The sequence below is a fragment of the Cryptomeria japonica genome, chromosome 7, assembly GCF_030272615.1.
Source record: "Cryptomeria japonica chromosome 7, Sugi_1.0, whole genome shotgun sequence".
NCBI classification, from domain to species: Eukaryota; Viridiplantae; Streptophyta; class Pinopsida; order Cupressales; family Cupressaceae; genus Cryptomeria; species Cryptomeria japonica.
In genome coordinates this window covers 334,220,498-334,245,600 of record NC_081411.1, presented here as the reverse complement: position 1 = coordinate 334,245,600, position 25,103 = coordinate 334,220,498, and the positions used below count along the sequence as shown (strand labels likewise).

Here is a 25,103-nt window from a genome sequence, read left to right as displayed (position 1 = left end):
CATTCCAAATCTCTTCAAAATGTCCAAGGTATAATTACCCTGGTTTAGTATGATGCCATCAGAATTTTGCCATACTTCTAATCCTAGGAAGTAATGAAGGAGTCCCAAGTCCTCCGTGTCAAATTCTTTAGCAAGGTCTTTCTTGCATTGATCTATGAGGTGATCTTCACCTGTGATTAACAAATCATCAACATATAGAATCAATATCAACATATCACCTTTGTCTTATTTATAGTAAAGATTTGGATCTACATCATTCTTTGAGAAACCTAGCCCTGTGAGATAAGTATTAATTCTTTCATACTAGGCCCTGGGAGCCTGTTTAAGCCCATAAAGAGCTTTCTTGAGTCTACAGACATGAGACTCTGCATTATGAATCTTAAATCCTTCAGGTTGCTCTAGATATACTTCTTCTGCAATCTTTCCATTAAGAAATGTTGTCTTTACATCCATCTGATGTACTTTCCATCCTTTTGTTGCGGCAAAGGCTAAGACTGCTCTTACTGAGGTGTATCTGGCCACAGGGGCAAAGGTTTCTTCGTAATCAATTCCTTCCTTTTGTGAGAACCCTCTGGCTACAAATCTGGCCTTGTGTTTCTCAATGCTGCCATCTGCAGCATGTTTGATCTTGAAGAGCCATTTGGCAGATACAACAAATTTTCCAGCTGGCCTGGGAACAATCTCCCAAACATCATTTTTTACAATGGACTGGTATTCATCAGACATGGCATCCTTCCATACTTGATGTTTAAGTGCATCTGATACATTGGTAGGTTCAGCTTTTGAAAGGTGATTCATGAGGGCAACATAGTTGGTGAATCTGTTAGGCATTTTGTTTTCTCTGAAGGTTCCTAAAGGGGCAGCAAACTTATGAGCTTCTTCTACAGTTTTGGTGGCCCATAGTGGTCTTTTCTTGAGATTTTCTCTAGGTGGGTTTTGAATTTCACCTTCATTTTCCTCAAGATTCTCCCTCTGAAACTCAAGAGCAAGATCTTCATCTATGCTAGGAGCAGGAACATGGACTTCAGGTTCTATAGAACTTTGGGCTTTTATGAAGGCTAAGTCTTCTTCAAAAATTACATCCCTACTAAGTTCAATATGCCTCTGACCAGGTATGTAGATTTTGTAGGCCTTGGAGGTTTCACGATACCCAACAAACATTCCCCCTTTTCCTGAAGACTCTAGTTTTAACCTTTTCTCTTTAGGTACATGGCTATAAACAGGGCATCCAAATATTCTAAGATGGCTAATATCTGGCTTTGTTTTAGTAAAAACTTCCTCAGGGGTTTTATCTTCAATATGGGAGTGAGGACACCTATTTTGGATATACACGGCAGTGCAGGAGGAGCCCAAAGATGGGTATCTAGGTTCTGATCAAGAAGTGTAGATTTGGCAGCTTCTACAATTGTCCTATTTTTCCTCTCAGCTACCCCATTTTGTTGAGGATTATAAGGTACAGTAAACTCCCTCTTAATCCCAGTATTTTTACAAAAATCTTTAAATAGATCTGAGGTGTATTCCCCCCCATTGTCAGTTCTTAGGGTTTTAACTTTATTACCTGAGAAGTTTTTTGTTAGGGTTTTAAATTCTTTAAACTTATTAAGGATCTCTTTTGATTCTTTACATTTCAGAAAGTAGATCCAAGTTTTTCTAGAGTAGTCATCCACAAATATTACATAATACAAAAATCCCCCTAAAGAGGGTAAAATCAGAGTGGACTAATTCTAAAACATTACGTGTTTTCCTAGTACTATTTTGAAAAGAGCCCTTAGTATTTTTACCTAGGGCACATCCCTTGCATGCCCCTAAATGATATTGCTTTAACTTGGTGTGACAAGGTTTTCCATAGATGATAAAGCTTTGAAATTCAGGTGACCTAGTCTTCTATGCCAAACTTCATTAGCATCTGCAACTTCATGGATTAGGGCCAAGTTGGGCTCTGTGCATAGCTCATATAAGTAACCTTGTCTTTGACCAATGGTTTTGGCTTTCTTGATGGACGAATTCTTTGGCCAAGCCAACACTTTGTTGTCCGTGAAGGTCACCCTATACCCATTATCCTCTAGTGCTAAGATGGAGACTAGGTTCCTCTTGATGCCTGGGACATATAGTACTCCTGTAAGCTGTAATGATAAGCCTGACTTCAATCTGATGGTGCAGGTTCCAATTCCTCTGACTGGATATGCGGAGTCATCTTCGATTGTTACTTCCTCATTGATCTCCTCTATCATGGAGTCTAACACTTCTCTAAACCTTGTAATATGTCTGGATGAGCCACTGTCCATCACCCATGAGTTAGCTTTGTTTGATACTTGGTTTGAAAGTGCTGAGTAGAACACATATTTCTCAGAATCATCTTCGTCCTTTGACTTTCCAACTTTGACAAATGTAGCTTGTTTAGATCTTTCAGGACATTTAGCAACATAGTGCCCGAACTTGTCAAACCTCAAGCATTGAATATGAGAGATTCTTTTTGGAGGTATTCTTGCCTTGATGTCCTTTCCTCTTCTTGAATTGTTTCTTCTTTCTTTTCTTATTGGAGTTGGTGTTTAGAACTTGAAAATCTTCATCTATATTCTTATGCTCGGTCCCTTTCTTATTCAACCTTGATTCTTCTTGAAGACAATCCACTCTTAGCCTCCCAAAATTTGGGTATTTAGCCCTTGCACTGATGCCTTGAACAAACGTTTCCCAGACGCTAGGTAACCCATCTAGAGCAATGAGTGTTAAGTCTTTGCTTTGGATTTCGTATCCAAGTGTTGCTAGTCCATCCCTTAGGGTAGATATCCGCATGAAGTAGGCATTGATTGATTCCCCTTTTATCATACCTACATGATTTATCTCTCTTTTTAGAGCCAAAATTCTGCTTGCATTGGTTATCTCAAATGTATTTTTGAGTGCCTTGAACATATGATAGGCAGTCTCATGTTTCTTTATGATTGGCATAATATTGGTTCTCACTCATCAACTATGATCTTGATGGCCTTTTCATTACCCTCAATCCATGTTGTTTTGTCAAGTTCATTCCCAGGTTCTTTAGATTCGACTCTTAAAAATGATTCAACTTTATTCTCCTTGAGGATCATCTTAATTCTGAATTTCCATGCTGAGAAATTGTCGCCTCCTTCGAGTCTATCTTCAAATTTGACTTCAAATCTGATAGTGCTGGCCATTTGAAGAAATGTGATGTTAGATATCTTCTTGACTTTGAATTTTTCACAAATTTGAATGCCTCAGGTTCAATCTACCGAGGCTTTGATACCATGTAAAAGTTCTTCAAATTTCAGTTCAAAATCAAGGTATGTATAATGATGTTGTATTGCAATGCAAATATTTCTCACAGTATATATCAATTCTGTTTTCTAATTATCTTCTATGTATTGCAGATGGTGGAGAAAGAACATTAATAATTTTGATGTCCTTTGGATAATAATAACAGGCACATATATATCTGACAAGAGAGATGTCATGGGCAGACATGTCTCCACAACGTGGAGACATGCCTGTCCATGGCATCTCTTAATTGTGCCTCCACAAATAAACCGATATGAATCAGTGTATGCTTACCGATATGAATCGGTGTATGCTTATAGGGTTTAGCACAGCGATCAATGTTTTGTTTATGCCAAACGATCGATATTTCCAACCCATAACAATGTGAATCTGCAATGTATGCTATCGGGTTAATAGCCCAATAGCATATTGGTGCCGACACCAATATGCTATCAGGTCTAGTAACCCGATAGCATATGAACGGCGCTTAACTAATGTTCAGCAAGTCATCGATCAAAACAAAAACGCAATCGGATATTATTCATTGTTAACCCAATAACATATAGTTATCAAATTTTAATATTAATTAATTATATACATATATATATATATGTATATATATATATATATATATGTATATATATATATATATATATGTATGTATATATATATATATATGTATATATATATATATATATATATATATATATATATTTCTTGGCAAGGATTTCTTTATCTGATCGAAGCTATTTCATCAACAATCACAAAAGCTTGCACCCTTGCTAAGCTATCAACTCAGAACCTTGTGAGACATTGAAACAACCCCAAAGTGTGGGACCTTGCGCAAGGGGTTGAATCTCCGGAGGAGGCCGGCTTCCTTCTCAATCCAAGTGCGAGTGTTGAACCAACTCAACACTCCAAATTTTACTTCTAAACCTATCCTAACCGATTGCAGAGGAAAAGGGAAGAGAGAAATGCTTAAAATGAAAGGAGGTGATGCACCAAGATAAGAGATGTTTATCTCCCCACTCGAAATAGAACAAAGAATCAATTGAAATACCCAGGAGATGCACAAACTTCCATTGCATGAATGACCTCAACGCATGTATGGAGGTCAGAACTTGTTGAATGTCAAGAGGGGAGAAGAAATCTCACAAGTCACACCCATAAACAGGTTAACACAGCATATATGTGAAAGAAAGCCACAACATACAATTATAATGAAGGTAAGAACACATACACAACATGCATAAGTTGAAGGAAGGCAAGAATGATGATTTCAACTCATTATAAGGCCAATGGCCAAACTTACAGTTGCAGAAATGCAAGTTAAATACAAGTCTTCAAGAGAAGTGAAAGAGCATAGAATAGCTCGAGCTAACAAGGAGAGAACCCTTTACAATTAGGCTTAACAGTCTTTATATAGAAAATTGGTCACAAAGAAAAGACCATTGGTCAAGGAAGAGAAGCCTTGACCCTTGTGTGTGCAAAGAAATGTCAGTCAGGGAATGCAGGGAAGTGCATGCACCTAACTTGGTGTACATGCAAGCAACCTGGCCATACCCTGACAACGCAATCCCAAGGAGAAAGGTACTTCTAGAAGGTGGATTGCCTAACATTCCAAAGTCAGAGCATGCAAGCGTGACATGAAGGTCAACAAGTAACCATAAATAAGCATGGCCTTGCACTCCACTTGATGGAAATCCTGCAAAAATCATTAAATGCACCCTTGTAGCTCCACGAAAGGAAGTGTACAAGTCATAAGAGTTGGTGGTGCATTAAGAGCTTTGAGTGTTGATCATGCCATCTAGAAGTGTTGCAATGCATAGGAATTCGGAAGCTGGGAACTTCGGGGTCACGAGATTCCAAAGTTTTGGGGGCAACGAAAGGCAAAGGCTTGGGAACTTCGGGGTTCCGGAGAAGGGAAGACTTAGGAACTTGGTAACTTCGGGGTTCCGAGGAATGGAAGACTTAGGAACTTGGAACTTAGGAACTTCGAGGTTCCGAGATTCCAGGATTCCGGAGAAGGGAAAGGCAAGGACTTGGGATTTCGGGATTCCGAGATTCCGAAGAAGGGAAAGACAAGGACTTGGGATTTCGGGATTCTGGGATTCCGAAGAAGGGAAAGGCAAGGACTTGGAATTTCGGGATTCCAAAGAAGGGAAAGACAAGGACTTCCTTCAGATAAGACAACACTTCACACTTCATGATTCCATTGTTTTCTCTTCGATCAACTGGGGCAGTGCTAGTCCATAGAACATATCTCTGATCGGTTCTCAGTGATGGACCAAGGGTGTCATAAAATGAAAACAGGTAACACAAAATCCATTTGAATAATCCTTATGGTATTTCCCATAGACAAGTTAACTGAAAAATAATTGCAAGCTCCTGTATTAAAATCACAAATCTTACCCACCATCTCCACCATGACAAGCTTACCTATAAAGAGCATCCAATTTCCTTTAGACAAAAGCAAAGTTTGATCCTATTAGGGTAATTATGAATTCATTTCAAAACTTAAAGGTACTGCAAAATCCATTTTAAAAAATATATTTACCTCAAAATACATATCAAATTAGAAAACAAAAGCTTAGTCAACCCATGCAAGTTTTCCCCAAGGATGCATCTCTAGGACTTAAACAATCCTTCATCCCAGGGGCAAGGGAACAAGGACAAGACATTCAATCCCCCTCCCTATCCCTACTTTATAACAAAAAATGGAACATCCCCATGGTATCTTCCCTTTTTTTTGGCTGAAATTTAACCACTCTAACATCCAAAGGGCATCAAAGTGTCCCCCCACACCTACACTTTTCAAACGGAAATACAAAAAGACATGGGACGTTTCTCGTGAGCTTATTGTAACTAAGATTAAACCTTTTTCAACCAGAGAAGAGGAAAGTGAGGAATCTGCATAACCTTCCATTTTTAGTTCACCTGCTAGAATTCATCGCATGTGATTCTAGTTCATTCACATGACTACTATGAAGACTGGTTCCTTAGACAAATTCAACTTGAGCCAAAAGCATTCACAAACAAAATGATATGCATCATGTATCATCCCAAAACCTTTGTGTCGTGTGGTATTTCCCACAAACATGTAATGTGAAAACAATTGCAAACTCCTGAAATGGAGTCTCAAGTTTAATCTTGCCCACAACCTCCACCATGACATGCTAGCCTATAAAGAGTATCTTAATGTCCTAAAACAAAAAGGAAAGAAAGCCTTCAGTAGGAACAAGATAGAAAACCACATGCATCAAAAGCTACTGCTATATGAAGCTCAGATACAGGCCAATAATCCCTATAACAAGCTCGAAGCGAATCTTATTAGAACTAAATCCCTTCTCAGGAAGCTGCAAAACTATAAATCACCTGCATCAAAGCTACTGCTATATGAAGCTTGGATACAGGCCAATAATCCCTATAGCCAGCTCAAAGCCAATCTTATTAGGACTAAATCCCTTCTCAGGAACTTGCAAAACTATAGATTTCAAGGTCAAAGAATTAGAGCCAAGATGAATTGGTTCCATGAGGGAGATAGAGGTTCCAACTTTTTTTTTTAACTTGATTAGACACAAACAGAGTTTGGATGAGATTGGGACAGTTGCTGATAATGGGTCAATCTTTAAGGACTCCACATTCATTAAGGAGGCTTTTCATTCCTTCTTTCAGAAGCTTTTCTCCTCAAAAGTTGATAACAAAGCTATAGAAGCCAGAGAATTCTGCCTCAAAATGATCCCTAAGCAAGTCTTCCCTAAGGATGCTTGTGAACTGGGTAGAGACATTACTATTGAAAAACTCGATGATACTCTTAAGTCCTTAGCAAATGGCAAGTCCCCTGATGCTGATGGGCTTATTGTTGAATTTCATAAGGCGAACATTAGTTGGATTGGCCTCGAACTTTTGGAAGTCTTTATTGCAGCCTCTCAAAACAATCCCATGGAACCTAACATGAATAGAAGAACCACTAAATTGATTCCTAAAGAGGGAGATAGAGCTTTGGTCAATAATTCGAGACCCATCACTCCCCTAAATGTTTCATATAAGATATTGGCCAAACCGTAACTAGAAGGTTGAGAGGAATATTGAGGAAATTTGTTTCAGTCACCCAGACTAGGTTTATAAAAGGAAGGTACATACTAGAAAACTTGATCAAAAGTTGGACGGGGGTGCATTGGGCTAAACATGACAAGCAAAATGTTGCAATGATCCTTTTAGATTTTGAAAAGGCCTATGACCGGATTAAGTGGCCCTTTGTCATTGATATGCTAAAAGCTTTTGGTTTTCCACCTAAATTTTGCAAATGGATCAATATCCTTTTCAATGACTCCTCTACTCAGGTGGAGGTGAATAGAAACTTACAAAGCCCATTATTCTTCAATGGTCTAATAGGCAAGGTTGCCCAATGGACTCGGCCTTATGTGTGATTGCAATTGATGCCTTACAATACATCCTAAGAACCAATCTAATCTCCCCGCCAGTCAATGGCATTAGACTAACCAATCAAGAACAGCTTCTAAATGCTCAGTTTGTTGATGACACTACACTATTTATTGAACTAACAAAGGGAAACTTTGATAATCTTATCAAAAGATTAGAAGTTTTATTTGTAGACTTTGAGTCAAGAGTTTCAAAAAAAAAAAGTTCTCTTCTCATAAATCTATTGTGATTGGATGGACTTGTCACGACCCTTACTTATACACATATTTAAAATTTATTAAAATTAATTATTTTTGCATTATTTAAAAATGGCAAATACAGTATTTGATACTTGGAAGAAATAGATCAAGTGTTATAGTTTATTTGAAGAAATGAAATACACACATACCAAATTGAGATTTTATTAAATGAAAATGAATATTTGAAATTAATTTTATTTGACTTTTTGTGAAAATTTATTTATTTATTTAAGTTTTAATGTAATTAATACTGGCATTAAAAATCAAAGTTTCATAGGGTACTTTAGACGCATTTTATGCATGATGGTAGTTAACAATAGGAATAGAGGTGGTCTGAGGGGGAATTTAAAATTTAAAAGGTGTTTATGCATGATCTTGCATCCAATCAATGTGTCAGTGGAGACGTGAGGAAGTCGAAGTTACATTGCCATTAGAGCCTTCTTAGGTGTTAAGTAAGGCATGAATGGGATAGGCATTTATGAGAGCATTCTCAACCAGAGTGTTTTTTCCTAAAAACCCAGGTATTCATTTCAGCCCGTGCAATATCTCCTAGAGACATTCTGTCAAGATCTACCTTTTCATGGCCTGTGCGTTGGAATGGAGGATTAATCAAGAGAGAGAGAGAGGTCATAGCCGTAGGAGTAAAGCCCGATTCAGGTATCACCAAAGAGGAGGAAGTTTGTATCCAATTTAGAGAACGTTGTTGTTATTCGTACATCCATTCTGAAGCGTATAGAAGGGGGCTCGAATCTTCTAAGGAGGATATTGTCAGTGATAGTGGAATCAAAAAGGTAAAACTTAGATTTAAAGACTTGGAACATCTAAGGTACAAAACTTTATGATTCGCTCCAAATCCACCCAAGAGATGGGGTGATCTCTATTCCTGCGGAGCTGGAAACTTATTCCATAACTGTGTGTACAAGATTGAGGAACAAGAGGGCAATAATAAGGCGAGTCATCCATCCATGTTTGTATTTTATTTTGGTTGGGTAAAACAAAATGCAATTTATCTTTCCTCAATAGTTTTCTGCAAATCTTAAGTTTCTATTACCTCAATCTACACCTAGTTGTGCCCTTTTCTTATCTGTTGTTTAATAGTATAGTATATTCTTATATCTTCCAAATTATACCCTTTCATCTTTGCGTGCCGAGCAGGTTCGTTTTCTTCTTTTTTTTAGCGTAATAAAACCTCACGCGGGGGTCCACTATGCCTTACCTCTGACCATTAATATCACCCTTAAACAAACTTCAGACACATAAATATTACCAAAAATTGAGACTCCATATTAAGCTGGTATCAGAGCGTGCAGTGGTATAAATAACGGCACATCTTTACTCCTCTCTACAAACATTTTCATACTTTTCTTTTTTGAAGACCATATCTATTAAGACAATCTCTCAAGCAGTTCACTAGCCTTGCTAGGTGTTTCCACTTTTGCGTACATACCTATTGGGCAAATTTTGACGCTAATATATGATAACTCAAATATCATTTTGTAATGTCCCCATTTTTTAATTAATTAAGTTGTCCAAATTATTGATATTTTTTACGGATAGCTTGATTAATTATTTTAATTAATAATATTAAGTTAATTATTTATAAAATTGTCATAGATTAAAAATTAAAAGATGACTTTATATTTAATTAATTTAATAAAATGACTTAATTTAAAATAATATCATAAAGTCACTTAAGTGAAATAATATTAAATAATATTATTTCTAGAAGCTTCTAGATGATGGGGTGAAAAAGTATAAAGGGAGATCAAATTGAAGCTTCAAGGCAGCTTGGTTTATTGATACTTTATATTGGTTGGGTTTTGTGGAACCGATGGTTTCTACAGAATTTTGTCTTTGGGAACGAAAACTCCCATAGATTGCATTAAGGAGGTGATACTCCAGTCATCTCGATTGGAGCTTAATTGGTGGCCAAGGGCCAAATTATGCTAGGGTTCGATTTGGAGAAGCATTGGAGACAATTTTGGTGTTAGGAGTCTTCATCAATTCTACTATCTAAGGGCTGATTGCATATACCATTTTCTGAGTCTCATCTCAGTAATTTGCAGATTCACATTAGCTGGAGAAGTGCCACGATTATTGTTCATATGGCCTCATTTGGATGTTGTTTCTTTGTAGGTATTTGAGCATTCATTTTGGGAGGTCTTAGCAATCATTTTGGAGTGTTTTGGAGGAGCTATTAGCTTGCTGATAATTAATTCTAGGTGTCTGGTATACTGCTGCTAGGGCATTATTGGACACATATTTTTGTTCATATCTTCACTTGGAGGCATCCTTTGGTCATGGGTATTTGAGGAATCAATTGCTATTGTCCTAGCAATCATTTCTATACCAATTTGGAGACCTTTATTGGCTGCATTTATTTATTATTAACATTCATATCAGAACAGGGGCGAATTTGAAGAAATACCCGATTTGGCACTAGAAAGGCATCAAGACATTTGTAATTGTTTGTTTCTTCATTCCTTCTTCAAGGCGACTCATTTTGGTAGTGATTGAAGGGAGAATTCAGTGAGATACTGCATCCATTTCAGATCTGAAAACAATTTGAATCAGACTATCAAGTTCCCCACGACTTCTGCTTATAGCATTCCATATTAGCATCGAATCTCCTTAAGAAGGGGAGTGCCACACTTGGAGGTTGAAGGCGTCCATTTTGGAGATGAAATTGAAGGCTAGCAGCTGATCATCAATTATTATCAGACCATCTTGCTGCAGCAGGGGCGATTCTGGAATTGACAGTTGGGAGCTTCATCATTCGTGATATTTGCTTGCCTCTTCACATTAGCATTGAGAAGACATTCGAACAGGTTCCCTTACTTGCTTATAGCTGATTATATTAGTGGTGTCACTGCTGTAACTGTAATAGACAGCAATACATAATTGTCTGATTTAAGGAATAAGCTTGCTTGATTGTATTTGAAATTTGCATTCAATGAAGGTTGTTTGATTGTATTGGTGTTGGTTCTGAACTTATATTTGCTGTCAAATGGACTTGTTACCAATCTGAGAAGGCATGACAATTGTATGTCAAAATGCCAACAGCTGTAGATTTTGTTTTGTCATGTCCCCATCTTTTTGATGCAATTCCCACATTGCATTTGTTAAATAAAGACACTTAAAAATTTCTAGGTGTCAAAAGTTAATAAGGGAAAAAGTAACTTTTATAAAGTTACTTTATAAGCCTAAGTTTCTTTTTTTAATAAAGGCTTATGTTTGAATAAAGTGGCCCCTTTAATGTCAACACCACCCCTTTGCTCAAATCACTTAAATGACATGGCATGGTGGGACCCTGGTCTTACTTTAAAAGCCTTTAAGCCTTTCAGCTACGTAGACCCAAAAGATGCCAAGGAAGATGCTTTTTTAGTTGGATATTCCATTTAGGGTTATGCCACTCCTTGGAAAAGGTTTTAGACTTTTTGGAGGAGGGAATTGGCATTATGTTATTATTTTATTTTCTGATTTTCTCAGCTCTGCATTAGCAGCAGAAATTGCAGTTGTTTGGAGGACATAAACCCTCAGATTTGCATTGGTAGTGGAGGTGTACCCACTAATTTGCCCACGTGGGACAAGGATGTGCCTTGTCTAGACCCAATGGGGGTCAATTTAGCAACAAAACCAGCCCAGCAATCACCATTAGGTATGATATATCAGTTCTGAGCAGTTTGTCTTGAAATTGCAGCAAGTGTGGGTTTCATAATTGCAGCCATACCATTATAGGCAATGTCGTACCATTCTAGAAGGTTGTGCATCAATGTAAAATTAAATGGAGGGTTCTAACTCCATTTCTTGTGCTTGATCTCATTGTTGGGATTAGAAAGGGTAGTGTGGAAGAAATCACAGTCAACTGACTAGATTTGTGATCAGGGTGAGCAAAACAGTGGGAAAAGAAGGTCAAAATTGTATAATTTTGCTTGGCAAAGGTTAGATTTCTAGCTGGTAATTGGGTTCTTGTCCAATTTGTTATTGGTAATTCATCTTATGGCAGAATAAGTAGATTGGATCCACTGATCTGCTCCTACACCATCCTTCTCAGCTTGTATCCATTTTCTGGATAGCAAACCAGCCTCAAACCCTAGCACTGGATCCTTGGTACGTTTTCTGCTTGTACATGTGAATGTTATTTCACTTCTAGATGATTGTAATCTGCTGTCATATAAAAAATCAGAAGCTAATCTCTTGATTACATTTCACTTTTATATTGTTTCTTGTCATATGTTGCAAACCCCATCACCAAAAAACAACACAAAAGAAACAAACTCTTCTGCATCTTTTGTCTAGTCTCTAAGAACACCAAAAAGGCTCCAAAATATAGTTTATTAAATTAAAATTTAAACAGGGCAGCAAAAGACCTATTTAGGGATCTTTCATGTTCCTTCTTGCATTAGCTTGGCAATTCTTAATGAGGTTTAGTTTCAAATAAACTTTACATTCATATGTTCAAATCCATACAAATAAATCACATTGAATCCTCTTTGGTATCAAGCAAACACCACCAAAAAAAATCAGGTTTATACAGCAGCAGGGTTTGGGATTGAAGAATAACTGTTCGACGATATTCCTTGTGTCATATGAGCATGTTTTCAGCATAACACGCAAGTTATACTAACTGTCCAGACTGCATAACACGCAGGTTACACAGACTGATAGCTGGAACAACAGGTTGTCGGCCAGTTGTTTGACAATATTCCTTGCAATCTTAGTCCTACATAAGCAGGGGATATTACACATTTAGCTCTAAAGGATGGCTGCACCCCAATCTGTAGCTGCTATTATACTAGTAAAGGATGGAATTTGGCTTACCATTGCATTTTGCATTTGTTTGAAAGTTTCTAAAGCCTTTTTAACAAATCCCTTCCATGCAATTTTTGTAGTCATTGCATTTAAAGAATGGTTGTAACATTAACGTTTTTGTCAAATAGTAAGTGTGCCTTGTTTGAGTGTCCACACTTTGTATGCTTGGAAGTTCTTAGTGACTATCTCATGTCTATGATTAGTCAGAGTTTTTATTTGTTTCTTCTTCTTTTTTGTCATCTTTAAGCACAGTTTAATAATAAGTGTTGATATATCATTTTTAGAGACTGGTCTTGAAACCATAGGCAAGATACATCTGTAAGAATAATCCTTCTCCGTTTTGTTGAAATACTCAAGTCTTCAAAAGAAGACTCCCGGAAGACGACATTTCCTAGCCCATTCACCTGCATAACATTGTATTCATGGAGATATAAGTGGCTAACATCTATCAACTGTAGTGTGAGATTTTGTCAAGATCAAGAGCTCAATGAAAAGTACAAAATAGAGAGACAAAATATCGATAGAAATAAACTGTATTCTATCAAGAGCAAATACTAATCAACTAGATCATCAAGTTACATAGAATGTAGATGAGCCTGTTTATAAAAGCAAAGCTAAGAGACAAGAGAGCACACAATGATGACATGTGGCTCAATGAGATGCAAGGGTAGGTAGGGATAGGGAGGAAAAATAGTAAAATATTCCACATGAGGTGGATCACCCACCGAAGGTGGAATTGTCACTCCACAAAAAGTGGATATGATAAAGTAACAACAAGATCACACCATAAAAGGTGAAAATTCTCCTACATACACACTCCCAATGTAGCACATCTCCCTAGGTGTCTCATATGCAAAATACTATGATATGCATGTACCTAAGTAAAGTGTAATGAAGAAACTGCTCCACGAGCGTCGAACAACGTTCCTCCCCTTGGGAAGAAACAAAACCAAAGGTGTATCCATGGAGTCTCCCCAATTATGAAGGGAAGATGTAGGAAAAAAAACTCATGATGAATGAAGTCTCTGGAAACTGCTCAAGTGTCCCCATGTAGATGCTGAAAGTTATCCCCTCCAAAGGTGGTGAACTGTTGCACACTGCTGAAAAAGGCACTACAAGATCTAGTGGAGATGAATGTAGAACAAGTTGCAAAGACTCACATGTCTCCTCTAAAGATAAAAAGAGACCTCCTCCAACTGATGTACAAAAGTATCCACAATCATGTCAACCTCAAAAGAATGATCATGTAAAGAATGAACAAGAGGGTCATTCCCTCACAACAATCGAAGAAGGATCATCTTCATCAAAGAGAAGATGAATGTCATCAATGATGTCTCCCAAATCTGCAATGTAGGACTCCACAAACAAACCTGCAATGTCTGTCAAGTAGTCATCCCAATCAACTGAAGCTGGAAGACAAGGAATATCCTGCTGCATTGAATCACAAGAAGGCAAAATTGTCGCACTAACTGCATCATCAAGTGCAATAGGTGATGTGATATCAAGAGGAGGAGATGAAATGCAAGGCTCAAGAACGGGATCACATGTGAGAATCCCCAAGTTCAAGTACCCAAAGTTCTCAAAATCCGAATCATCATGTGAAGAATCATCCTCATCAATTGGACCAAAATGTGAAAAGGAGTACAACCGAGATGCATGATCAACCTCCCGAGTCGCAATAATAGCTCTAGTCTCCAAGTCCCTAATGATAACTGAATCAGGTGTGAACTCCACAGTTTTCCTCGTTGCCCCATGTGTGATTTGATAGATGCAAAAGAAGATTGTTTGTCAAATGTGGTACACACAACACATCATTGAAGGAGTTATCCCCAATGGCAATAGGTCCTTTCCCAATCACATCCATGTATGTATGATTGCCCATCCAAATCTGCGGCATAGTGCAAGGGTCAAATGAATAGAACTAGACTGCGAAGATGCCATATGATGAGAAGCCCCTAAATCTAGAAGCCATCTCCCTAAATCATGACTTGTAGTAGCACAAAGAGCTTGTCCCTTTCCTTTATTTGTCCCAAAAGAGTGATCCTTTCCTTTATCCTTTTCTTTGGAAGAAGCCAAAGTAGACATTCTAGAAGGCAAACTGATTTTGTTCTTCTCAAGAAGATGTTTCAATTCATCAATATCCTTCTTGTAACAATGATGTTCCTCATGTCCCGACTTCTTGCAATAGGCACAAAAAAAATTGTCCTTACAGGATTTCTTCTTACGTGATGATGCAAAATCACCTTGTTGTGGAGAGGAGGATTGTGCTCCATCTTGTTTAGGCTTAGGTTGCTTTTGGTTCTTTCTTTTTCCTTGATTGCTTTGATTCCCATTATTAGCCACCAAACCTTGTGACTTTGAAGATTTGAGAATCACCATCTTGGTCAACTTAGATTGCTCAAGAATCAGCATCTCCATGAATGCATCAAAGGATGGAGAAGTGTATGAGGCACCTTGAGCTAACCTATGGGTGTGAAAGCTAGATACAAACGCTGCATACTCTTATGGAAGCTTGTCCAACAAGCTGTAAACCAATTGAGCATCCTTTTTGTCAATGCCACAATCCTTTAGCTTTGCTCTTAGCTCATTTGCTTTTGTGACATAATCTTGGATTGTATCAAAATCCTTAGGATCCAATGTTGTGAGTTCACTATCAAGCTTGTAGCCCTTAATCTCGTCAACTTGTCCATACAATTTGTCATAAATATCCCAAGCTTCTTTAACTGTTGTACACTTCTCAATGTGAAAAATGAGGTCATCTGATACATACTTTCTAAGAGTTCCAAGTGCCATAGAGTTTTTACTAAGCCATTCAACTTGAGCATTAGGATAAACTTTAGGATCAGGTGGTGCTGTAATTGTTTCATTTACATAATGAATGAGTCCTTTTTCCATTAGTTTACTCCATGCCTTAATCTTCCATGATGCATAATTATGTGGAGTTAAAAGTGGAAATTTAGGAGAACCCATAGCACCAAAATGAAAAAACACAAGATAGAGAGAGGCACAATCACAAAAGACACCCCCCCAACCCCAAATTACTCAATCAAGAAACCCCTCCCCAAAATGATGATTTGGAACTTTATACTTAGTGCGTGTACAATGGGCCACTTGCAAAACAAGGCAAGGTGGACTTCTGATTTCAACTTTACAACTGATTCAAATAGGCTATAAGAGACTCCAAAAAATACTGAAACTGATCTAAACTAAGATCCAAGCAAAATACAAGTACCAAATAGGCCAAAAATGACCAAATATTGAAAGTACAATTTCTACTCAAAATCACTACAAACTAATGGCGGATTATGAAAATAGACGAAAAATTATGCACTTTCAAAAAAAACGGCACCTAAAAAGGAGGTCGTATGACCTCAAACGAAACCTCTGAAGTTGCAAAATTGAGGATTAGACAGGTACAGTAATCAAAAACTACAAATTGTGAAAAATTTGTCCATCAAAATTAGAAAATTCCTCCACCACTACGAAGAGCATGAAAAATTAGCCCAAATCAAAAAAAATTGCACCAAAAAAACATTGGTGTTGGAAATAAGCCACACTCGGACCGACGATAAGCTGGTCCAAAAGGGGTCAGTAGCTCAATGGTAGAGCACTCCAGCAACATATGGAAGGTACTAGGTTCGAGTCCTAGCTGGTCCATGTCTCAACATGGTATCAAAGTCAGGTCCAGGCTTAAGGGGGTGTTTGTGTTCGAAATAAGCCACACCCGGACCGACGATGGACTGGTCCAAGAGGGCCCAGTAGCTCAGTGGTAGAGCACTCCAGCAGCGTATGGAAGGTCCTAGGTTTGAGTCCTAGCTGGTCCATGTCTCAACAAAAAGGAGCAAAAACGAGCAAGTTATGGCCCTCCGAAGTTTGACCACAAAACTAAAAAGCCCATTGGAGAGGGGGTCAAAATTTTCAAAATACTACTGACGCAGTGTTGACGTCGGCAAATGGCGAGCTTAAATTTGACGCCCGTCTTGCCGTCAAAAAAACTTCACCTCCATCACGTGTGGCGTCTGCATTGTACGGACATGATGATGTGGACCAGTGAGAAACTGACACGTGGCAGTACAGAAATGAAGTGGCAGGATGACGTCAGCAAACCGTACGCTGGCTGAACTGCTGAGGTGGCAAAACGTACACCTACGTGGGCCAATCAAATCATGTCGCGTGGCAGCTACCAAGTGTGCTCAACTAACATGTCGAAATGGTACACTTATTGTGCACTATGTAGTGTTGCGTGGCCAAATCTCAAGGTGTCACGTGGTGGTTGGACCTTGATCAGGCAGTCTGCGTGGAGAGCGGTGGACTAATAAGGAGCTAGAAGATGAGTTGAGCGAGGAGCCCACGTAGAGGGGTTGGCACGTTCGAAAGACTGTTGACAGCCAAAGGGAAGGACGCCGAAGCAGAGGTCGCCAGCGCGGAAAGTGGTTGACAGGAAGGAGGCCGGCAAAGGTCGGCTTCACAAGAGGAGGTCGGCAATCGGGATAGTGTGGCCGGCGGCGGGTATGGTCCCCACAAAAAAAAGTGGGGGCCGGCGAAGCAGATGATGCCGGAAAAGTTGCACGAAGGGTGTCGGAGAAAAGGTGGTCGGAAGGAGAGCAAAGCTACCAAACTGGCAGGAGGTGCCGGGAAGCAGTGAACCCAGGAGTCGGAGGGAGAGCAACGGCGGCTGCCGGTACGGTGGGCAGTCCCTCCAAAAATAAAAATCTGCAAAACAATTAAACCACTGTGTACGAGCCGGGAGGAGGGTCTGCGAACCCCCCATATATATATTTTTTGATTTTCAATTTAAAACTTTTACAATAAATATTAATAATTGCGGACCAAATAAAATATGAAAATTAAAAATAATTCCACTAAAAATTTCCTCCAAATCTGATTTTCTCCAAAATAGGTCAAGTTTATACTCAATTTTTATGGAAACAGCCTTCCAGACTCTACTGTGATGTCCAAATCAATGTAGGAAGCCCCCTAAAAATGCAGATCCCCAAATCCGAAGATTGAAGCCTCCAAAATGTCTCCAAAAGACTAATCAATGAAGCCCTTTAGGCTTTGATACCATGTGAGATTTTGTCAAGATCAAGAGTTCAATGAAAAGTACAAAATAGAGAGACAAAATATTGATAGGAAAAAACTGTATTCTATCAAGAGCAAATACTGATCAACTGGATCATCAAGTTACATACAATGTAGATGAGCCTGCTTATAAAGGCAAGGCTAAGAGACAAGAGAGCACACAATGATGACATGTGGCTCAATGAGATGCAAGGGTAGGTAGGGGTAGATAGGAGAAATAGTAAAATATTCCACATGAGGTGGATCACCCACCGAAGGTGGAATTATCACTCCACAATAAGTGGATATGATAAAGTAACAACAAGATCACACCATAAAAGGTGAAAATTCTCCTACATACACACTTCCAATGTAGCACATCTCCCTACGTGTCTCATATGCAAACTACTATGATATGCATGTACCTAAGTAAACTTTAAGTAAAATGTAATTATATCCAACCTGAATAAATAATTACACCAACATGTAGCTGTAATTGTTTGTTGTCAGTCTTCTTCCAACAATAGATTTAACAAAAATCTGCCTTTTATCATGAGTTGATGGGTTTCATTATAATTATTGGTTACCTGAATCAGTGCGCATTACTGTAGCGCAAGCTTTTTTTTTCAAATTGTTTCATTTTAGCACCTCCGGTAAAGTTCCCAACATCATTGCCGGTTTTAGTTGAATGAATTGGTTCACATCTCTGAGACCAAATTTTTGTTGCTTGAAACTTCAGGTTGGCATGTTTTGGTTAAGTTACGTAATGCTTTCTTTTTAGTAAATCTGCAAGCTGTAGCTGTCATAGTTTCTTTTGAAATCCATATTAATAACCCTCGTCACTAACCCAAGATACACTATTGAGATACAATAATGAGAATAATAAAATAGCACTCAGCAAATTTATAAATAGACTTGGCATGAATAAGTTTGAGGACTTCTCCCCCAATGCATTAAATAACATGTCCTTATCATTGGAAAGAGTAGAGAACAAATTCAGATTGAGAGACTATTTGTCCTCATCCTTCCTATCATTCAAATCATAAGCAACTCTCATGCGAATTAAAAGTCCATATATCAGTCAAATTACTAGGGAGGTGTAGATCATAGCCTGTACTCATCATAATCAAAATTTTTAAGTATGTTTGACTTATATTCAGTTTGAATTTTTTAGTATGTTGTAGTTTATTCCTTTAAAATCTGAGACAATTCATTTCTAAGCACCTAGAAAAAGTGTCACGGGGCTGTATGTACTAGAGCAGAGAAAAGACAATAATTCAAACCTTTTACATTTACTATATCAAGTGCATACAACGCACACATTATAGAGGACAACCAAGCACCCAAGCACTAGTAGTTGTAACTTTCAGTAATTTTAGTATTGATAGCAGTATATAAAGTTTTGAATATAAGGCCACTTCACCGTCTTTGCATGACTTTTGTTCTTTATTCTTAATAAGGCCCTTTATTATTTTGAAGTTTGATCTAATTGTAATTTGAGTCTTCTTTTCCATTCTCAAATTTTATAGGGAGCACAACTGTGCAACCTATTAATTTATCAAATCAGAGTCTTGAATACTCATCAAGACCTAAGATGAAAACTTGAGCTATAAACATCTATTTCTGCCCTTCGCTAATCCCAGTGCCCTCGATAACGAGGCTAACTTTTCTCACAAAGGCTGAAATAACCTATTTATCCTTTTTCAGCTCTTTGGAATACAGAAACCAGTACTCATTGTCCTTGTTTTGTAGCCTCTAAACTTTCTCATCCCTAATCTTGGTCAGATGATTTGAAATAGGTAATAATTCACGAAAGCTAAAAAGTAAGAAATAGATTCAAAAAGAATTCATTAAATAGCAATTCACACCACCTAAGTCAAACTAGGTACAAAATTCAATAGTTACTATGAAAGTCACTAATAATTTTGGAAAGATGCGGATAACATTCTAATCAATTTTCTAAAGAATCAAGCAAAACTCAGGAGTAACCAACCACTAAAATACACAGTATCCAAATCGGGCATGAGAGAAAAAAATACCTGTTGTAATGGGGCATGCTTATATACCATAGCTTTCAAATTGCACCAACATTTCCATCATATCTCGTAGTCAAAGACCTCAAATTATAACTGGCTCTCCATTAACTATATGTTGAAGAATGACTTAGATAACTTGTAGTTGACTCAAGGATAGTGGATAACTTTATCACTTATGGTTCTCTTTATGGCTAAAACCATAGCTTCCAGATTGCACCAACAATTCCAAAATATCTCCTAGTCAAACACCTCAAACTGGCTCACCATTAGCTATATGTTGAAGAATGATCTGAATAACTGATAGTTGACTCAAGGATAGTAAGAGGCCTTATCATTTACGGTCCTCTTTATGGCTATCAAAAGGGGAAAAGAAGGATATAAGTATATAAAATTCCATAGACTCATCTTCTATACTTTATTGCTGGTGTACATTGTTTTTACTTAATATCGAAGAGCTTGTGACTTTTAGGCTAAATTTTATTTTGGGGTATTGCATTCACTTGTCTCAGGAATTTACTTAACAATGCATTCTAGAATGTATCTTATTATAAAAGAAAGGAGAATGATAATTAAAAATAAACTAGAAGATGATTACAGTCATGTCAATATCTTTTCAAGAACATTCATATATAAAAAACCACCATCTAAAATGATACATACAAGCTTAGCAGAATTCTTTCCAATGTAAATATGCTTACATTTGGATCTCATCTTCAAAATGCTACTGGTCTTTATCATTTGCAAAATCGACAGAGGAAGCATTGCCGATCGAATGACAACAGTTGAAGCAACTATTGACAGCCACCTGAGTGATTGTCACTCACAAAGTTATCCACTGAGCAAAAAACATAAGCAAAAGGTATGTTTTATCTTTTCGAGTACCCAAATTGATTTTCATATTCACAAGTTGAAAATTTGAATAAATCAAAAATAAATTGAGAAAAGCATTTAATATATTTAAAATACTAAATAGCATAAGAATAAATCAAGATTGCTGCTACAAAAGCAGAAAATAAAATATAATAATTACTTGTTTCAGCATAAATGTATCAAACCAAAATGTAATGCCATGTTAAGATGATTCCTAAGAAAAGACCATGTCAGAAGAAAGAACTTGACAAAGTTTGTAACACCGTTAATTTTTGTGATTGCCTATATGATGCAGGAGCATCCTAGAGGTAGTTCGATCTTGCAGCACCCAAAAAAATTCTTTTGTATTTTTGTTTTCAGTAGTCTAGTGGTTGAATATATTCTTTTATAGATTTGTTTTTCTTAGTCAAGTTTTTGAATATCGTCTTCCCTTGTCAAATTATAATATTATGTAAATTGGCCCCTCATAAAGAGTCACCACGCTTGGACCCTTGGAAAAGAATCTTGGACTTTACACCACTTGGACTGATTTATAGGAGGATCTATGAACCATCATAATGTGGGGAAGTTACTATGATGCATCATTGCATGCAAAAGCATACTTGACTTGCAGGAATGCTCCATGAAGAAGGCCCTTTAGTCAATTGTAAGAAAATCTCTTACAAAGGACCATTCCACCTGGCATCAAGTGCATGCATGCAATTTTGGACACTCCATTTAGGGAATTGCAAACATCAAGAAATGAAATCTACATATGGGGGCTTTGAAGAGTGGATTCAGCAGGTCTTCGAGAAGAAAAAGTATGTTGCAGGTTATTGTCATTGCAGGGGAAGATTGTGTGAAAAGAAATTTCTGTCTCCAAGGCTTCTATTTTGTTGCAAGCATAGGAGCATAATACTCAAAAAGACAAAGTAATCACAGCAAATCAGATAGCAGATATGCATGGTGCGTCCGATCAGGACAGTGCTATGGAGATCAGATCCACACAGCAATACAGGACCGCAGAACCAACCCAGAGTCAGTTACACACCTACACATAGTCCAGACAATGAGCACACCAAGATAAGATTTTTGTACCTGACAACTGTGATCTATGCTGCATCAGATATTATCTTCATAATTGTTACACAAACTAAGTACGAATATCCCTTTGCATTTAATTTCCATAAATTAGCACTTGATTATACTGATTTATCTAGCCAGCTCTAATTACCACGGTTAACTTGTGTTTACTTAGAGCGTTTATTAAATTAACCAACGCGAAATTGCATCGTACCTTTACAATTAAATACCTTTTTAAAAGGAAATGCTGGACCATGACTAAGGTTCATATTAAGGTAGCTCATTCTACTGAAATTGGTCAAAGATGTAGGGGAAAGGATCGAGTAGTTGTGCACCTTAACTTCGCACTTCTCAAAATCTTACGTGGAAATTTCAAATCACTCCGATTTTTTTTACAGCAGCTTACTTGGCAAGTCCCCTGCTTATAACTAAGGTTTCAGGGCCACATCATCAAATATGATGCCACGTCAGCATGCGTTTTGCCAAGGTGTCCAAAACAGCCCCAAAAAAAAGTGAGACCAATAGGTGTGCAAAAGGGCCCTAATACTTGTGCAGCTGATGTGGCATCACATGATTGGTTACTTTTCATAACAAATGGTATATTTCATTCAATTATTGATACTTATCATACAATTATTGGTGCAATGTTATACCAAGGTTGGACATTAAATCAGTAAGTATGGGGTATTAAATCAACTACTTCTATCAAAAGAATTGAAACGCGCTCAACTACTAGGTCCTTTCCCTAATTAATGATTATAAAGTAAATTTGTGTGCAGCCCATTAAACATGGACGTGCATGGTAGTTCCGTACAAGTACCAGATGAATATAACTAATTTTCTGGAAGAGAGTTCTGAAATTCAAAGGAAATTAAAATAGAAAAGGAAAATAAAGACTTACCAGGGAAGGCCAGTGAGGTTGTGAAATCCGTCAAGAAAAGCAATCATAGCCTCCACAGGCGTATGCCACCCCATTCCTATTCCATGGCTTGCGTTCTCCATCGCTAAGCTGTTATCTAGAACATTCGTAACGTCTTCAAAACCAGAACCAAATGTTTCAGATTCTGTAGTTAAGGGCTCTGGTCGTTCATTTCCATGTTCTTGGTGTTCTTCCTCTTTGTCCTCTTCTTGTTCTTGATTAAATTTATGAGAAGATTTTGGGTCTGGTTTTCTGCTGTGGCCTCCCCACCAGGAGAAGCTCCTCTGTGAAATTATAGTTGGCGGAGATTCAGACAATGCATATTTTGACGTTATTAGTGAATGAGATTGAATGATATGATAAAAAGGGGATATAGAAGCTGAAAGAAGGCGGCGGCGAAGGCAAAACAGTATTCTGCCCGCCATAGCCTGGGTGTCGGTACTCCGGACAGTCTCACTTCAGATTTGTATTTTTTTTTTAAACTCTTCGACGACACTCGTGGGAAATGTAGTATGCCCTCAAATCAAATCATTATTTTAGGGCATTGAAGTGGAATGAAAAATTTTAATAACGTCTAGGTACTTATTAAACGGTCATATGTATTTCTTATTTTTAGTACTTATTAAAGTATATAAAATCTTCTTATTTTTAGTACTTGTCTAGGTTAGTACTATTGTAATCTTGTCATTGTTTTTTGTTAACTCGTTATTATTAAAAAAAGTTCCATCAATTAAAATTATGAATTTTTTATTTTGGTATATTTTTTTAATTTTTATAAAATTAAGATGCATGATTTTTAACATTAGAACTTATAAAAATTATTTATTTTCAATCTTGGAAAATTTACGTCTTAAAATAATATTTAGCATGTTTAAATTTTCTTATCAAATTTATTTTACACATCCACCAAACAAATATTTAACAAATTCTAAATATGTTAAAACTTTATATAAATAAATAAACATTTATAAAATATAAAAAATTAATTAATTAATAATATAGTACCAATATTATACGTCCACCAATAGGAAGTAATTGTTATTCTAATGGCTCGCAAGAAGCGAAATCCTCCAGTAAAGAAGAATACAATGCAGAACCCTCTCTCAAGTTTTCATGCCCGTAGGTTTCATAAAAATAAATTTGGAGTTTTGGGTCGTCATCCTCCTTTTGCCACCAGCGCAGAACCTACTACTTGTTTGTCTCACTCTGGTTTGGTTAACCATGGGAGGGAACGGCGGCCTTAGAACCAGTATCTAGAAAATATAAACAATGGGCGCAATTCTAATGAATGGTGAGATGTTTTAAGCAGTAGATCCCGTAGGTTATCACGGGCTTGAACAAATGGGGACCATGGCAGGATCTCTAGTAGTTTCATCTGCGAGAATCTCAGAGAGAAGGTTTGGATTGCCCTCATATCCTCATTCACGTTGAGATTTGCTTCAGGTGTCGATTTGCTTCCCCTAGGTGAGAGACAAAACCTTACCCTTGGTGCCTCCTCGCCCCATCGTTGTTTGCCTCAAACACGATCAAGGGATGGAACTTTTATTCAGAAGTGGCCAAATGAATCTAGAACTGCAAACCCTAGATCTTGGGACGATTTTTTGCAAGTTTCTGAAGATAAATTTGCCAAGGGTTTGAGGGAACACTGCAGAAAGTATGGTTTGTTTGCTAAATGGTGCAGGAAAGGACAATATGTGGATCCATCACCCACTGGATAGAAGAGACTTATGAGGGCCAGGTAAGTATTACTATCCTTCCTAATGACTTTCTTTATATTGATTGTAGAAGGCAATCATTAAAAATGGAGTTGTTAACTGGTGAATTTATATTTTATCATAGATTTAATTTTAATTTCATAGATTGGCAACCTAATTTTTGCCCTAGCACACATAAGTTTCAGAAAATCTCGAAATCAGTTAGATTTAAATACATTCTGGTAGAACTCATGCATGCCCAAATTTTGTTTAATATCGATGACTGCCTTGGGGGTTTTGTGGGCCTTGAAAGGGATTGGTGTCGATCCTCGGATCTTAAAATGCTTATCAATCTGGACTCCTACACATCTCAACTTAAACCAATAATCTTCACAACTACTAATTGCAAATATCATTTAGAACCTGAAATTTACGATGGCCTAATGTCGGACCACATAGCCTATAAGTTATCACCCTCTTCTCTTTTAAGAAAGGAAAATACAACTCCCAAACCCCCACTCACGGAGCACTTGAACATAGCTAATTCAAACATTGTGTCGAATGGCTTTGTGGACGTTGAGGGCTCGTCCAGGTTGACTGAGAATGCCTTTGTTCCAAACCCTCCCTCTGAGATTGAAGAAGGAAAATTTGTGTCGGATAAGACACTTCCCTTATCTCCTCCCCTTACTTCCCC

At 37.6% G+C, this 25,103-nt stretch overlaps 1 protein-coding gene across 2 annotated transcripts in view; it reads right to left on the bottom strand.

Moving 5' to 3' along the window:
* The window catches only part of LOC131043065 (ALBINO3-like protein 2, chloroplastic), a 230,453-nt gene extending 207,183 nt beyond the window's left edge, over positions 1-23,270 (bottom strand). The window contains exons 1-2 of one of the 2 annotated variants that reach the window (XM_057976409.2): positions 22,698-23,270; positions 20,563-20,669 (exon numbers count right to left, since the gene is read on the bottom strand). In XM_057976409.2, the coding sequence (XP_057832392.1) occupies positions 20,563-20,669; positions 22,698-23,140 (550 nt within the window). In that variant the 5' untranslated portion in view covers positions 23,141-23,270. The remainder of the gene's footprint in view (positions 1-20,562; positions 20,670-22,697) is intronic. The other variant, XM_057976408.2, reaches the window with a different exon arrangement.
* Positions 23,271-25,103: the final 1,833 nt, after the last annotated feature.